At 49.3% G+C, this 15216-nt stretch overlaps 1 protein-coding gene across 3 annotated transcripts in view; it reads left to right on the forward strand.

Annotated features, from left to right (window-relative positions):
- The window catches only part of TBL1X (transducin beta like 1 X-linked), a 200614-nt gene that overhangs the window by 141122 nt on the left and 44276 nt on the right, over positions 1-15216 (forward strand). For all 3 annotated transcript variants that reach the window (XM_032331836.1, XM_032331834.1, XM_032331835.1), the window contains exons 3-4: positions 1781-1869; positions 14710-14817. In XM_032331836.1, the coding sequence (XP_032187727.1) occupies positions 14760-14817 (58 nt within the window). In that variant the 5' untranslated portion in view covers positions 1781-1869; positions 14710-14759. The remainder of the gene's footprint in view (positions 1-1780; positions 1870-14709; positions 14818-15216) is intronic.

Genomic DNA, 15216 nt, shown 5'->3' on the forward strand with positions numbered 1-15216 from the left:
CAGCTTGTAATAAGAGCTGTTTATATATTAATTACTTATTGAATTATTATGGATTTTAGTGTTTTAATTTCCAAGCAATTTGGGGCTTATTGTGGTGACATCTGCTCATATTTTGATACTTTATGGTATTTAGTGATTTCATTATAAGGCTATTTCCCCCCCCCGTGGTAATTTACAGCTCAGTCCTGAAAACAGTAATTTGCTTTCTTCTTCAGGTCCTATAAGGAGTGTTGTCTTATTTTATCTCTACCACAGAAATTTTTTCATTACGAAATGTATTTTTATTTTATGAGCAAATTCAATATTCCTTTATGCCTGCTTCACTCTGGTGAGTAATATCTACCGAAAGACTTATAGGGAAGCTTTTTGCGGGGGGGGGGGTTGTTTTAAAGATTTTATTTATTTATTTGAGGGAGAATGAGTGAGAGAGAGCATGAGAGAGGAGACGGTCAGAGGGAGAAGCAGTCTCCCCAAGGAGCTGGGAGCCCGATGCGGGACTCGATCCTGGAAGTCTGGGATCACAACCTGAGCCGAAGGCAGGCAGTCGCTCAACTGACTGAGTCACCCAGGTGCCCTGTAGCGAAGTTTTGTTTGATTGAATCTTACTATTTTTCTTCAATGTTAGATTTTTAAAAGTTGCCCTGTTTATTACTTTTATCTTACATATCCTTATGGTGTTTTTAGGAAAATGTACTGTAATGAAACTTAAGGGCCTGTGAACCCATCTGTAGAATTTTTTTAGCTGCCTTTCTTTGCACAGCGTAGCTATAAAAATGACTCATTGGGAATAATTTACTTGAATTTCCTTAAAACATTTCATGTTGTTCTGTGTTTAATAATAAGGAACACCTTTATTCATAAGCTTCACTGATGAATTTGAATTCTGTTAACCCTTGTTCCTTTTTATCACTTAGATTGAACCAGAATTTAAGAGAAGATGGCAAACAGTTAATTTCCTTAGAGTTTGAGCCTGTAGATCATTTAAATGTAGGAGGCTGGATTCATTCATAACCAAGGGAATTTTATGAGGAAGAAGGTAAACACTGTTAAGTCAATGCTGGTTTGATTGCTCAGTGTTCATATTGTCCGAAAAGTAGAAACATGTTTTCGATACGAAGGTTAACTTGGGAGCTTACACATCTGGCTTGTTCAGAAGTGCAAATGGTGGAACGCTTGTGAAATCGCAATGTATGATAACAGTAATGGATAGGTTGAGCCAGAGTGAGTCAGTGCCTTTCTTTGGCTTTATTTTAGGGAATCCAAAAGGGGAAAAAAAGATTCTAATGTTGTGTCTGTGTGTTTGTAAGGGCGTAGCTATACACATGGACTTGCATGCAAGGCTCTTGTAAACGTTCGTCTAAGTGATGTCTGTAAAGCTTCCTTAAAACACGTTTTCTTCTCTCCGAGGTGTGTATAGTCTAGTTTCTTGGTTGCGTAAGATACGGTCCCCAAGACAAGAGCTTGTCAGGCAGGCATTGATTATCATTAAAGGACAGCAGCAGCAATATCTGAACTAAAATTAATTTTATTTGCTTTGAGACTCTTGGGATTTCTGCACGTGCGGTAATACGGACCGGCCGCTTCCATTTCTCGTCTTTCGGTTTGCATATCCGTGTGCAAGTGTAAGACAGAGAACGTGACGTAGAAGTTTGTGTTGAGGTGGAAAAGGGAACCAGTGCCACGCTTGGAAAAAGGAAAAACCACAAATGGGAGAGGCCAGAGGTGAATGCTCTGCAAAGAATTTCAAGTTTTTTCTTCATTTCTCCTTGGTTCTCACCAGGCAGCTCCTGGCAGACACTTTGCAGTTTATACGAGCGGATGCTGGGGAGCTCACGGGTCCAGAGGTCTACACATGAAGTCACCATAAAGGTAAGCAACCCACTTGCTGTTGCATACTTGTCCTTGAGCTGAAATCCTTTGGAGAAGTGGAAGTGCATTTTGCCCAAACTGAACATCTTCTGTTTTAAAGGGACTTTTTTCAAGTTGCAGGTCTTGCTGAAGCTGCAGGTAGTAGATAGAACACCCGGAAATCATTGTGGGCTTATATGTAGTTAACTCGAAGTGATGAACTTGCCTTTTACTGCCTTCCAAGAATTTTGGATCCTGAACCAGCTATTACAAACTTTTTTGGGGTCTTACCAGGAGAGGATGACACCTTCTAAAACCCAATCTAGGGTTTTTTAAGATTTTTTTTTTTTTTTTTAAAGTAATCTCTTTTTGCAACATGGGGCTCGAACTTAACAGCCCTGATAGCAAGAGTTGCATGCTCTGTTGGCCAAGCCAGCCAGGTGCCCCTGGACTTCATGAGTTTCTTAACACAGTTTGTGTGTATCTGCAAACTGATTTGTAGTTAACCTTGAAACTTACTAGAACAACATGTAGACCAGTACTTACAGATCTAGGAGATGATAAGGTTTCCAGAAGAACAAATCAGACAGGTTCCAAGAGTTGAAGCCCATATGCCAAGCTGAAAGTGACGGCCAATTCTGTAACAGTTCTGTCTTTTGGTAGATGGGATTATACGGTTTGATTTTATTGTTTACTTTTTGTATTTGCTGTACTGTTTACTGTTTGTATTTGCATCTTCTTTATCAATTTGATTGCCTTCTTTTCTTAAGTTTTTTTTTTTTAAATTTTAATTCGGTTAATTAGCATATGAAGTATTACTGGTTTCAGAGGTGTAGGTTGGTGATTCATCAGTCTTACATAACACCTGTGCTCGTTACATCACATGCCCTCCTTAATGTCCAGTTACCCCGCCTCCACTCCAGCACCCTCAGTTTGTTTCCTATTTTTGTCTTTAATTTAAAAAAAAAAAAAAAAAAGCCCACAGAAACATTCATAATTTTAAAAACATAAAGCTGGAAATCTGGGAAGAATTTTGCCTATTGCTTTAAAAAATTCAATCAGAACTAAAGTGGTGGTCCTAAATCTAACTACAGCAAGAATCTTATTGAGGTATTTTTGTTTAGAACCAAGTATGTAAAGGGGAACCTGGATGGCTCAGTCAGTCAAGCATTGGACTCTTGCTTTTGGCTGAGGTTATGATCTCAGGGTTGTGAGATTGAGCCCTGCACTGGGTGTAGAGCCTAACTGAAGATTCTCTGTCTGCCCCCCTCCCAAGACCCAAGTATGTAAAAATAACAAAGTAGATGTATAAGAATCTTGATATTTTACTTAATTTTTTGAAGAATAAGGGCATCTGGGTGGCTCAGTCAATCGGGCGTCTGTACTGGGCTCAGGGCGTGATCTTGGGGTCCTGGGATTAAGCCTTGAGTTGGGCTCTGTACTTAGGGGGAAGTCTGCTGCTCCCCCTTCTTGTGCTCTTTCCCTGTGTCTCTCTCTCTGTCAAGTAAATAAGTGAAATCTTTAAAATAAATATTTGAAAAATGTAGTTTGCTAAAAAAGTAAAAAATAAAAAAAATTTGTAAAATATTAATTGTGTTGAATTTGTGACTACCTTTAATGATATATGTTCAGGATTTATCCTTCTGGCACCGTGAATCTTTTTCATGGCCTACTAATATTTCATTGTGTGGTTCCAGCACGTTTTGTCGGTCTCTGCATTAGCCGATGGGCATTTGAGTTGTAGTTCCTTGCAGTTCATTATTCGTATTCCTGCTGTGCTGAACATCTGTGCACGTTTTTGTGCAGACACGGGTCTCCGTTTCTCTTGGGTGCATGTCACGGAGTAGAATTAATAGGTTGTATGGTGACCGTGTTTAACATTTCGATGAACTGCCAGACTTCCGTCAGTCGGTGGTTTTGGAACTGTTGTCGAACCATCTTCCGAACGTCAGGGGAGATGGCAGAGGTCTGTGGGTTACTGGTGTTTTGACTGGGAGCAAACTGCATGCTTAGGGAACGCACTTGGGGTTCCATCGAATGGAGTGTACGTTGAATTCCTCCCGTGCGTGAGGCACTGGTGTTGAGCATGCGTGAGTCATCCCTAAAAGGATGACTTTGGATTTTTGGGTTTTTGGGAACCAGAGCAGACCATGGCGGTGGTGTTCCCGGCTCTCACTGCTAACGCGGCTGGTTTGTTCCTGAGGTGCCTCTGTTTTGTGGGGCATCCCCCGCGGGTCTGCAGGCGGCCACTTTCAAGCCCGGAATGGACAAAGCAGGCACTTGTCGTCCAGTGTAGACAACAGTGTGGACAGGAACCTTTTTGGTGGAGCTGAAAAGCCAGATCAAGGGTGGCCTTTTCTGCCAAGGGCCAGAGGGGAAGTCGTTGAGGCCTCGTGGGCCAGCCGGGCGCTGCTCACGGCCGCTGGGCTCCGCCGCTCTGGTGTAGGAACAGCCGTTGAGCGCCCGTGAATGCATAGCCTGGGTGAGTGTCAGTACCGCCTCGTGATGTACAGACGCTGGAATTTCAACGTCAGCTCAATTCCATGAGTCACAACACAAAGATCTTTTCATTTTTTGTTCAACCGTTTAGAAATGTAACAACTAGTCCTAGCTCACGGGCCTGACAAGGGGGAGCAATAGGTGGGATTCAGCCCCAGGCCCCAGTCTGCTGACTCCTACCTCCAGGAGCACAGCCGGTTTGTTTCTGCCTCTTCTAACGTCTGCTTTGGGGCTTGGAGGGCATCTGGAGGTACAGCTCTGTGAGGCCCATGCTGCGGTGAAGACGGAATCCGTCCTGCGGTCATAGCAAAGGTCCTGCGGATCTTCAGGGACCTGCGACGTCTAGGCATTTGGGGGCTACTGGGCTCTGTCATGAGGTGTGTCCTGGACCCACGTATCGGCCCTGAGAGTTCTCAGAGCACGGCCTCACCCCTGCTCAGGGGACATTCGGCCCTGTCTGAAGATGATTTTCAAGGGACGGTGCTGCTGACTGTGGCGGGCAGAGGCCAGGGATGCTGCTTAGCCCCCTACAGCGCATAAGACGCCCCACCACTGGGATTCAGATGTCCCCAGTGTCAGCAGTGCCAAGACTGGCAAAGCCTACTCCCTGCTGCTCTCAGGATTGTACTTGGTATATTTAATCTGACCAGTCTGGGGACACCTAGGTGGCTCATTCGGTGACGTGCCTGCCTTCGGTTTGGGTCATGATCCCAGGGTCCTGGGATCCAGTCCCACATCGGGCTCTCTGCTCAGTGGGGAGCCTGCTTCTCCCTCTTCCTCTGCTGGTGCTTGCTCTCTCGCTCTGTCAGATCAATGAAATCTTTTAAAAAACCCGACTTCCTACATTTGCTGACATAAACAGGACGATCATTGGACTCTCATCTATGAAATCTTTTAAAAAACCCGACTTCCTACATTTGCTGACATAAACAGGACGATCATTGGACTCTCATCTAATACTTAAATTCATAATATTTAAGCTTTTTTTTTTTTTTTTTTAAGATTTTATTTGAGAGAGAGTGAGCAAGAGAGCAAACACACATGAACAGGGCAGAGGGAGAAGCAGACTCCTGGCTGAGCAAGGAGCCTGATGCAGGACTCGATCCCAGGACCCTGAGATGGTGACATGAGCCGAAGCAGGTGTTTAACTGAAACTGCCACCTGGCGCCCGTTTAAGTGTTTTTTTAAAAACATATTTTCATTATTCTTATAAGTAGAAGCACCAAAAAATGTTCTGTGAAGACTCAAAGAGTCCATGGCAGACTTTGTGAGGCATCACTTGCTTTTCTATCTTCTAGAGAAAGCCACAGGCTTTATTTTTTGAAACTCTAGAGGCCGCGATCTGTGAGCACATGACCTCACTCACGACTCCTGACACAGGCGAGGGAACCATCGAGGCCAGAGTCCTGCATATGTGGGTTAAAATCACAGTGTCTCAGAGGCTCCATAGCCGGGCCGCCTGTCTTCCTAAAATTCATGGGAGGGCCTCTTGCACGTTGTAGAGAAGCCGCTTCCGATTTTTCAGTCTGAAGATAGTTCAGTCTGTATGCTGATTTACACCCTCATTGGGAGTATTGGCTTAAAGCAACATCATGGGAAAAGCAGAACTCTTACGTGGAGGCTGTCTCTGGCGGCATCTCCACGGCAGCTTGCCGTGAAGTCCCGGGTGTCTGAGTTTGCGTCACAGTGTGTACAGAGGAGGGTACGAGGAAAGAACAGCCGAGCTGCCCGTCGTGTGTCCGTCGTCTGGCTCCTGGGACGCAGGCTGAGAGGTGGTTTGCTGTTACTAGGTTGAGCACTTCTAGGAAGGCTTCCTTCTGGGTCTTCCCCTGGACAGGCAGAGACATGTCAGTAAATAGGGTGGTGAGTTTGCAGAGTTGGAGAGTGCACTCTGCGGCCACTTGGGAGGCATGCAGATGGCTCTGGAAGTAACCCCGGGGACTGGACGCTTTTCCTGCCCTGTCAGCATCCGCTGTTGATGTGTGCACGGGCTTTGCACGCAGGCCCAGCCAGCCACGGATTAACCCAGAAGGGCGGCCAAGCGCAGAAAGGACCTTTTCTGAATGCCTCCCCCTCGGGGGTGTTTTTTCTTCCATGAAGAGCGGCATTATTTTCCTAACACAGGAGCCCCTCCTCTGCCCTCCCAGCCCTGTAGCCTCATTTCCTACTTAGAAGCGCTGAGTTGTTGTCATGCAGATTATTTCTGGAGACACTGCCAGGTTTTAATTACATTTTAATGAATGTGAAAACAGTTCCCGCTCATAGGAGAAGATTTGGAAAACAGAAAATCACACACAGAGAAAATTCCACCCCCAGGAGGAGATGCTAGACTTTTTGGGAGGGTTATCTTCCATCTCTGTGTGTGTGCTCACACACGCGTGCATGCGAAACAAAATTTGGCATCATGCACGTTCCGTCTTGAAACCTACTTTTCTCCTACATAACGTCGTATCGCGGACATTTCCTCTGGTCATGAAATATTCTTTTAAGGACTTCACCTTACTCTATTGGCTGATTCCCATATTGTAAATGGCAGTACTGTTTCTAGGACTCCAGTAATAAAGTTAATAGTTAGACGCTTAGTAATAAAATGATAGTTTGATTATATTTATAATTTTGGGCTATCTAACTGCAAGTAAATAAAGAACTATAAGCTTAGTGGGAAATGTTACCTTTGTGGGGCATCTTTTCTTACTATAAAATAAAAGATGTCTACTCACTGCTAAATGAAGAGAAATCCGAGAAAGTAAGCAAGCAGCATGTATATTTCCCCCGCTGTATTCCATGTGTGTATTTTCCTGTAACTGGGGTCAAACTGTAAATGCCCCAATTTGTGGAATCGTCTCGTCATAGAAGAGCAAAGTGTTTGAATAGCTACATGTTGTCTTAATGACAGTTATGTAGCAGAAAGAGATGATGCAAAGCAGTAAAGCAAACCTCTTTCTCCTCCAGCGGAAGCTGGTCTCCAAGCAGATTTTAGGAAAGGATGCTGTATAAATGTTGTTACCTGCATTAAAAATATCTTCAACTGACTGCTTATTGTGTAATGAAAATAACCCTAGCTCCCACCGAAAGAGAGAAACACATTGTGAGGGAAGCGCATAGGGCAGGGTAGGACCCGCGACACTCGAGTCAGAATGTCCACGGAGAAACGCAGAAAGTGCCTTTTGTAGGATGAGGTCATTTCAAGCAGATTTTCCAGCTGCTCTGGCTCTCGGTTCTCAGGCTTGCGTGGAGACAAGTCCCAGAGAGCGGAGCCTTTTCCAGAAGATTACTTGAAGCCACGGAGTCTTCAGCATCCACTCCAGCAGACAGGAGGGACAAGAGAGGAGACAAACTTTCTTCCGTGTCTGGAGGGAAGGGCGGTTTTAAAAGAGTTCAGGGGACGATTTCACAATGGGGCCGACTGTCAGAAGAGAAGCCTTCCCCTCTAGGGATACCGGATTACACTCTTCCCTCCCTCAGTCCATGTGCACTTGGCTCACTGCTCTGAGAGCCCCCTCCTGCTGGCAAGGCGCTGGCCCTTCCTGCCGTCCAGTTCAGCGCCAACTCCCAAGTAGGTCTCCTGGGGTTATGATGTTGAAGATAATTCCATGGCCCCGCAGACCATGTTGTTTTGGGGTGATCGCCTCCCTTCCTAGACAATGCTAGCCTTGAAAACCGTTGATGTACGTGCTAACTAAAATGGAACTCCTCAGTGACATTTCTGTTGCACCTGAACTTTGCACTACTTTGTGAAGGATGATTAACAGCCATTTCTGCCGCCTTGAGATGCAGTCACAAACAGCAACACTATAAGTAACTCCTCATCCATTTCTCCGTGGCTTCAGCCCCAGGTGACTGAGTGTGCCAGCACTCTTGTATTCGCTGGGGCTGCTGCGCACACGCCCTCGCCCTGGGCCCCGGCGCGCTGCCCTCTGGTCTTCAGACAGTTCCAGGAGGGGACAGCCTGGCTTTCCCTCGCGGGCCGAGGCGCTTCTCCCCTTCCTGTGCACTGAAAACCTTGGATCAGCCGGATGGGAGGGGTCTCAGATCACCCCTGGGCCAGGCAAGGAAATGCACTCATTAAGATACCAAACCCGTTTGGTGTTTATTTTTGTTATTGTCTTTTTGTTGTTTCCCTTCTGTTTGAGGCCAAGGAGGGTGTTCCCAATGCCACCAGAGCTCTCTTTTATCCTGGAACTGGAGAGGCAGGAAAGCACCTGTTGGAGTTCTCAGCGTTCTTCCTGTCCTGAGTCCAGGGGAGCGTGTGGTACATCATGCAAGGTCCAGAATGTTCTTCCGTGGCAGCCTTCCCCTCCCGCCGCACACAGACACATACACAGACACAAGGCCTCTTGCACTGCTTTTCTCTCCTCCTGTTCCTGTCTTCCTGCCCAGATGCTGTCTTCATCAGCAGCAATTTACCCTCCTGCCTTCCAAAGCTTTCCTCCTTGGAACTCGGCCATCCCCGTAAGACTTTGTGGGCACTAAACTGCTGGAGTGTTCCCTTATTTGTGTAGAGGAAGAGAGGTGTGTCTGTGTGTGTGTGTGTGTGCGTGTGTGAGTAGTGTGTGAACTTGAATGTGTTTAATTCCTAGAATTGCCAAAACACTGTGCCTTGACTACAGGAGTTGGGCAGAAGCTTCTGTCATCTCCTCAGACCTCATTCTCCTTCAGCACCGAGAAGGCCGAACCCGTGTGTCCGCTATTTGCGGTAGGTCTTCCGTGCATGCGGCGCTAGGATCCGATGAGGCTTACGTGACGGAAGGAGCTGCTGCTTTTCAGCGGGAAAGCTTCTCCTCCTTGCACGGCTCTTTCCGGAGACGAGTTGGTTGGAAATGACTCGCGGCGCTGACGACTTTATCGCATACCTGCCGGCGTGAAGGCTGCGATGGGCTCGGCGACCTTCCAGCGCCGCTGAGCAGCCATAGCTCGGCCTCCCCGGGCTCCGTGTGTCTTACCTGTGTTCTCATCTCGAATACCTGAGTCTTTGGTCAGGGGAAAGCAGGGCGAGGTGGTCAGGGGGCTCGCTCATTGGTGGGGTGGTGGTTTTGGCTGAGGTGTGGAGTTGTGAGAAGGGCCTTGGAGACAGGGACGAGCAAAGCAGGGGCCGCGGTGACCAGCCCGACGAGTGTGAGGGCCAGGACTTCCTCGGAGAGGGGCGGTGCTGAGCGGTTCTGCGGCTCAGGGATGCTTCCTTCTGGAAAGGGGACATGATGGGGTCGTGAGGACCCAATGTCCTGTGGCCCCGTTATACTGCTGCTTCCCCTTCAAATCGAACTGTTGGTTGTTTCAGATTGTTCCACTTTCGTGACATGAAGCATATAAATTAAAAATCACACGTTCAAGTTCCCTGGAGGAATCCCAGTTCATATAGACGAAAAGTAGAAGAGTGGGTGCTGGGGGCGGCGAATGAGGGGGCAGCAGGGAGTTAGTGTTCAGTGGGGTTTCAGTGTGGGAAGGTGAGAAGGTTCTGGAGATGAACGGTGGGGCTAGTTTCACAACGCTGCGGGCGTCCATCGTGAGTGGTCCACCAGAGGTGGCGGTAGTCAATGAGGCGTTCCGTTCCCTCACTGAAGACGAGAGACCCGGAAAGGGACGGAGTGTTAGTTTGACTTGCTTGTCTGCTGTGCAGAACGCTGTCCTGCTCCTGAGGAGAGCGCGGACCAACGGAGGGCCGCCCGCACTCAGGGACGCACAGGATTGCCCAACTTTTGTCATCCGGCAAGAAGCGCGATTTCATCTTCAAGCCAGGGCAGGCGTGGGGGCCCGAGACGCGGGCACACTGCCATCAGGGCTCCTCCTGTCCACGTGCTGCCTCCACCCGTTCCTGTGACGAGGGTGACGGGGGCGCCTTCCTCGGTCTGTGCTCGGGGACAGCCTCAGAAGGCAGCAGATGACCGGGGAGGCGGAGTGTCCTCGACGAGGCTCACACCACACGCGCCGTATGGGCTCCCACCCCCCCGCCCCTTGCTGTGTGCCTCTGCTGCGGTCGAGCCTCTCCGTGCAGCGAGCAGCAGCGTGTGTCCTCACGTGTCGCTGCCCGCGGAGCCCTGGGCGGAAAGCCGCGCCGCGCCGCGCCGCGCCCCGTGGGATTCTGGTCTGGGCCTGCAGCAGGAAAGGGAGCGTCACTTCCACGCTCGCAAGTGGACTTTGGTGAGGTCGGTCTGAAGTGAAGCCATGTCACTCGTTGGCGTCAAAAACGCAGAGTGCCCGTGCCAGCACCACCGCCACCTCTGAGCAGCTGCTGACGCGCAGCGCGGCCGAACGCCCTGGTGACTGTTGCTGTCCCTGCCGGGCGGCGTGGACAGCCCCACGGCGGCAGGGCGCTGGGGACCCGGTCGGCGAAGCGGCTGCCTTCTGCTCAGGTCATGCTCCTGGGGCCCTGCGATCGAGCCCCGCATCGGGCCCCTGCTCGGTGAGGGGCCTGCTTCTCCCCTGCCCCCCACCCCTGCTCATGCTCTCTCTCTCTCAGATAAATGTGTACAGTCTTAAACCAGCCAACCCAAGGAGTTAAAGTGGACGAATTAGTGCTGTAAGATTGACAGTCCGTTCAAAGACTCTTCTCATGTCTGTATTGAAACAGTCTGAAAATCTGTATGTATGTTGTACTTCCCTAGTGTTTTTGTTTGTTTGTTTGTTTGTTTTGTTTTGTTTTGTTTTGCAGCTAAGTTTTATTATTTTTTTACTTATTTATTTTTTAAAGATTTTATTTATTTGAGACAGCAAGAGAGAGCACAGGCAGGGGCAGAGGGAGAGAAGTGGACTTACTCCCCGCTGAGCAGGGAGCTCGATGCAGGGCTCCATCCAAAGATCCCGGGATCATGACCTGAGCGGAAGGCAGGTGCTTTAACCAACTGAGCCACCCAGGCGTCCCTTTATTATTTTTCTAAAAGATTTATTTATATTTTTAGAGGGAGCACTTGCGCATGTGTGCGTGAGGAGGGACCAGGGAGAGAGAGGGAGAGGCTGAAACAGACTCTCTGAGGAGCACGAGCCGCACGTTGGGCTCGATCTCACGACCCTGAGGTCAAGACTGGAGCGAAATCAAGAGTCGGACGCTCCACAGACTGAGCCGGCCAAACTCCCCTGGAATTAGATTGTAAAAGAAGAGGCCGCGTAAAAACTAGTGAAGACGTTACTCAGCTGTGGGGGAGGTGCGATCCACTTACCGCGTCTTCAGAAATTGAACCGCACAGCTGAGGGACAAGCGTCGGGACAGCAGGACAAGGCTTGTTGTCCAGACGACACTTCACATGGCTCTCTTGCAGGCCGGGGCTGGTTTCTGTGTTCTTCTCTCTGATGCTTACACATCAAAAAGCCTTTAAAAAGGTAACACTGTGGCGTGCCTCGGTGGCTCAGTGGGTTGGAGCCTCTGCCTTCGGATTGGATCGTGATCCCGGGGTCCTGGGATCGAGTCCCCTGGCATCGGGCTCTCTGCTCGGCGGGGAACCTGCTTCCTCCTCTCTCTGCCTGCCTCTCTGCCTACTTGTGATCTCTGTCAAATAAATTAAAAAAAAAAAAAAAAAGGTACCACTGTGCTGGCAAAAGCTTACGCTGACTTATAACTTTAGAGAGAAATTCAGTGCACGACCAGAAAGCGGGAGAGCCAGATCTGATGTCGTGGTTTTCCTGCTCGGGGAAAGGAAAGCAGGAGCGTCAGCCTGACCAACCGGCCCGCAGCCCCTGGCGTCTCGCGGCTGTGCGCATCTCCGGCTCCAGAGTCCGTCGTGAGCACGCGTGCACACACCTGTTCGCGACACGTTCTTGTGGGCGGCGAGTAACAACCAGGCTCTTGGGGTGCTGGGACGGTTTCTTCTCAGAAAACAAAAAAGAGGGCCCCCGGGTTAAGGAACGACCTTCGGCTCAGGTCGTGATCCTGGGATCGAGTCCCACTTTGGGCTCCCAGCTCCGCGGGCAGTCTGCTTCTCCCTCGGACCTTTTCCCCCTCTCATGCTCTTGCTCTCTCTCTGTCCCAAATTAATGAATAAAATCTTTTAAAACAAACAAAAGAAACCAAAAACAAAAACAAAAAAAATGTGGAGGCTGAGAGCAGAAATCCGGACTTTATTTTCTAATGAAACTCCTGACAGCTTTGTGGAAAGAAGTTTCCATAGGCTCTGTGAAAAAGCCCCCCTCCCGTGGTGCGTTTTCAGCGACGGCTTGCGTGGCTGTGTCATTAAGCATCACCTGCCAGACGACCCCACCTTAACCCACATCTCTGTAAGTGCGGTTCCTGTCAGACACAGAAGGCTGATCTTTCTCTTCTCTAGAGGAAAACCAGCAGCAGTTTTGCAGTTCGGGACATTTGGCGACATCTGGAGACGTTTTTGATCGTCACAACTCCAGGGGGTGCGCGAGGTGGTGCTGGCCTCTGATGAGGGGAGGCCAGGGAGACTGTGGCAGGGAGGCTGCCCGGCGTCCTCCAGTGCCCGGGCAGCCCCAGAACAGGGGATCATCTGGCCCCCAGGGTCAGAAGTGCCGACACGAAGAGCCTGTTAGATTTTCCTTCTCCCCAAGCACCCCACAGGAGCGAGTACGGAGAGCAGAGCGAGGGGTGGTGTCTGAGGCATTTCAGGCTGCTGGACCGGGCATATTCACCGATAGACGTGTCCTCCTTGCAACTGTGGAGGCTGGAAGTCTGAGATCAGGGCGCTGGCCGGTGTGGTGTCTGGTGAGGATCTGCTTCCCATTTCCTGGATGGGCGTCTGCGCATTGTACCCTCACTCGGCCGAGACCAAGGGCTCTACACAGTGCTTGTAGGACTGACGTGCAGAGAGCTCCCTGCAGCCCCAGACCTGGGGGCAGTTCACACGATGACAGCCTTCATCTTCGAAGCCCGCAGCGGAGTGTCTCTCTCCAGGCCACTAAGAAAGAGTCTTACATGCTATAACAAGAGTTAGGAGAATGACATGTGGTCACCTTTGCCGTAGGACATAACCTGAGGAGTAGAGTGACATCCCTGTCCTTTGATGTGTTCCGTGGGGGTAGAAGTGAGTCCCAGGTATTGCCCACACGTGGGGAGGGGCTCTTAGCAGGGTGGGGCTCCTGCGTGTGTCCCTTACAGCAGCCTTTAGGGTGCATCCTTGAAGGTCTTCATCTTTATTCTCTTTATGCCCTTTCATCTTTATTCTCAATAAGCACAAAGTTAGTTCTCGTTTAATGTTAAACGTTTTGGCACCAGTAAAATGTATGATGTGGAAATGCATGAAATTTCATACACTGCAAGTGTATGGTGTGGCCCGTGAAGACCGTTCCCCAACAGCCAGGGACGTTTGGGCTTGGTGACCTCCCTGAAAGGGGTCCTGGCCTTTCTTGGCTTTGGCTCGTCTTGGCGTGAGTGATCTGAGAAGAGCTCTGCCGCGTGGTCGGCGTCTCTCCTCTCCGGGCTCGCTTGCTCACACGCTGCCGGGATCGCTGGGGAGAAAACCAGCTTCTCTCTTCGGTTGCTCCTTGTCCGTGCTCCGTCTCTCTGAGACCCGGCTTCTTTGTGGAAATGACGTCGAGGTGAGGTGTACTGTTCTCCCTCGTGGGTTTTCCTCCTCAGTGCTGCCTGCAGCCTATAGGTACAGTGACCATCAGGTGTATCGCTGAAACTTCATGAGTGAGAGGTAGGAAAATTCATCATCTTCCAGAACAGCCCGTGCGGTCTGGTCCATGTAATAATCACCTGCCCTAGCGGTGTCGACGCGACCTCTGGTCTACTCATGAATATTCTCCGTCTGGGAAAGTGCTTCGTGTCGTACCCTCCCGAGCCCGTCAGAGTGTACCTCGGGGTTCGTTCGTGCTCGTTACCAAGTATGTGGTCATCCAGTGCCTCTGTGATTTTTGTTGAATAGAAGGTTGGGTTTTCGTTTTCTGTTCCTGAATTTGTCATTTGTGTGGCTTATCCTTGACCCTGTCTCAGTCTTGGAAAATACACCAGTGCCTTTTCCTCTTTTTATTTATTTATTTATTTATTTATTTATTTATTTATTTTTAAAAAGATTTTATTTATTTATTTGACAGAGAGAGATCACAAGCAGGCAGAGAGTCAGGCAGAGAGAGAAGGGGAAGCAGGCTCCCTGCTGAGCAGAGAGCCCGACGCGGGGCTCGATCCCAGGATCCCGAGATCATGACCCGAGCCGAAGGCAGCGGCTTAATCCACTCAGCCACCCAGGCACCCCACCTCTTTTTATTTTTTTGAAATTTTTCTCCTGGATCTATTTTTATATACATGAAAAAAATGCATATATATGTACGTATTAACAAAATTATGATTACTTTCATGGTTATACGATCATGGTTACGATTTTTTTCAGTCGTTCTCAGAAAAAAAAAAATGCAGAATACAGGCAGTGTTTCAAAACTGTCTTCCCACTTTTTCTTGTCGTCTCACAGAGGGTGGCTCCCGCATCCGACAGACCTCATCGCCGCGAGGTGAGGCTAAGATGAGCATAACCAGTGACGAGGTGAACTTCCTGGTGTATCGCTATCTCCAGGAGTCAGGTAAGAGGCTTGGGTTTCGGTTAGTAGCAAACGCACCTGCGGCGTGGTGCGTGCGGAAGCAGCCGCCATGGATCGAAAAGCCAGGCTAGAGAAGAAGAGCACACGGCATTCTCACTAAGAGAGCTGGAGGAGAGAAGGTTCTGGGGCGGCCCTGCTCCTGGGGTGGGACGGGGCGTGTGTTCTTTCTTCCCTTGATCTCTCTCTGCCCAGATGAGGTCAGATGGCAGTTAAGGTCAAGAGCAGTTGGGAAAAACATGGAAAGGGCGTTAACGGAGGGGCTGGTGTGTCTTCGTGGTGTCGTGTTTATGCAAGCCTCTTGGACTGAAGATCACGGATTTTTTGAGCTCCTAAACCACACCCCACCATGGGCCCATGGCCATTTCCTGAAACATAGCAGTA

The sequence above is a fragment of the Mustela erminea genome, chromosome X, assembly GCF_009829155.1.
Source record: "Mustela erminea isolate mMusErm1 chromosome X, mMusErm1.Pri, whole genome shotgun sequence".
Lineage (NCBI taxonomy): Eukaryota > Metazoa > Chordata > Mammalia > Carnivora > Mustelidae > Mustela > Mustela erminea.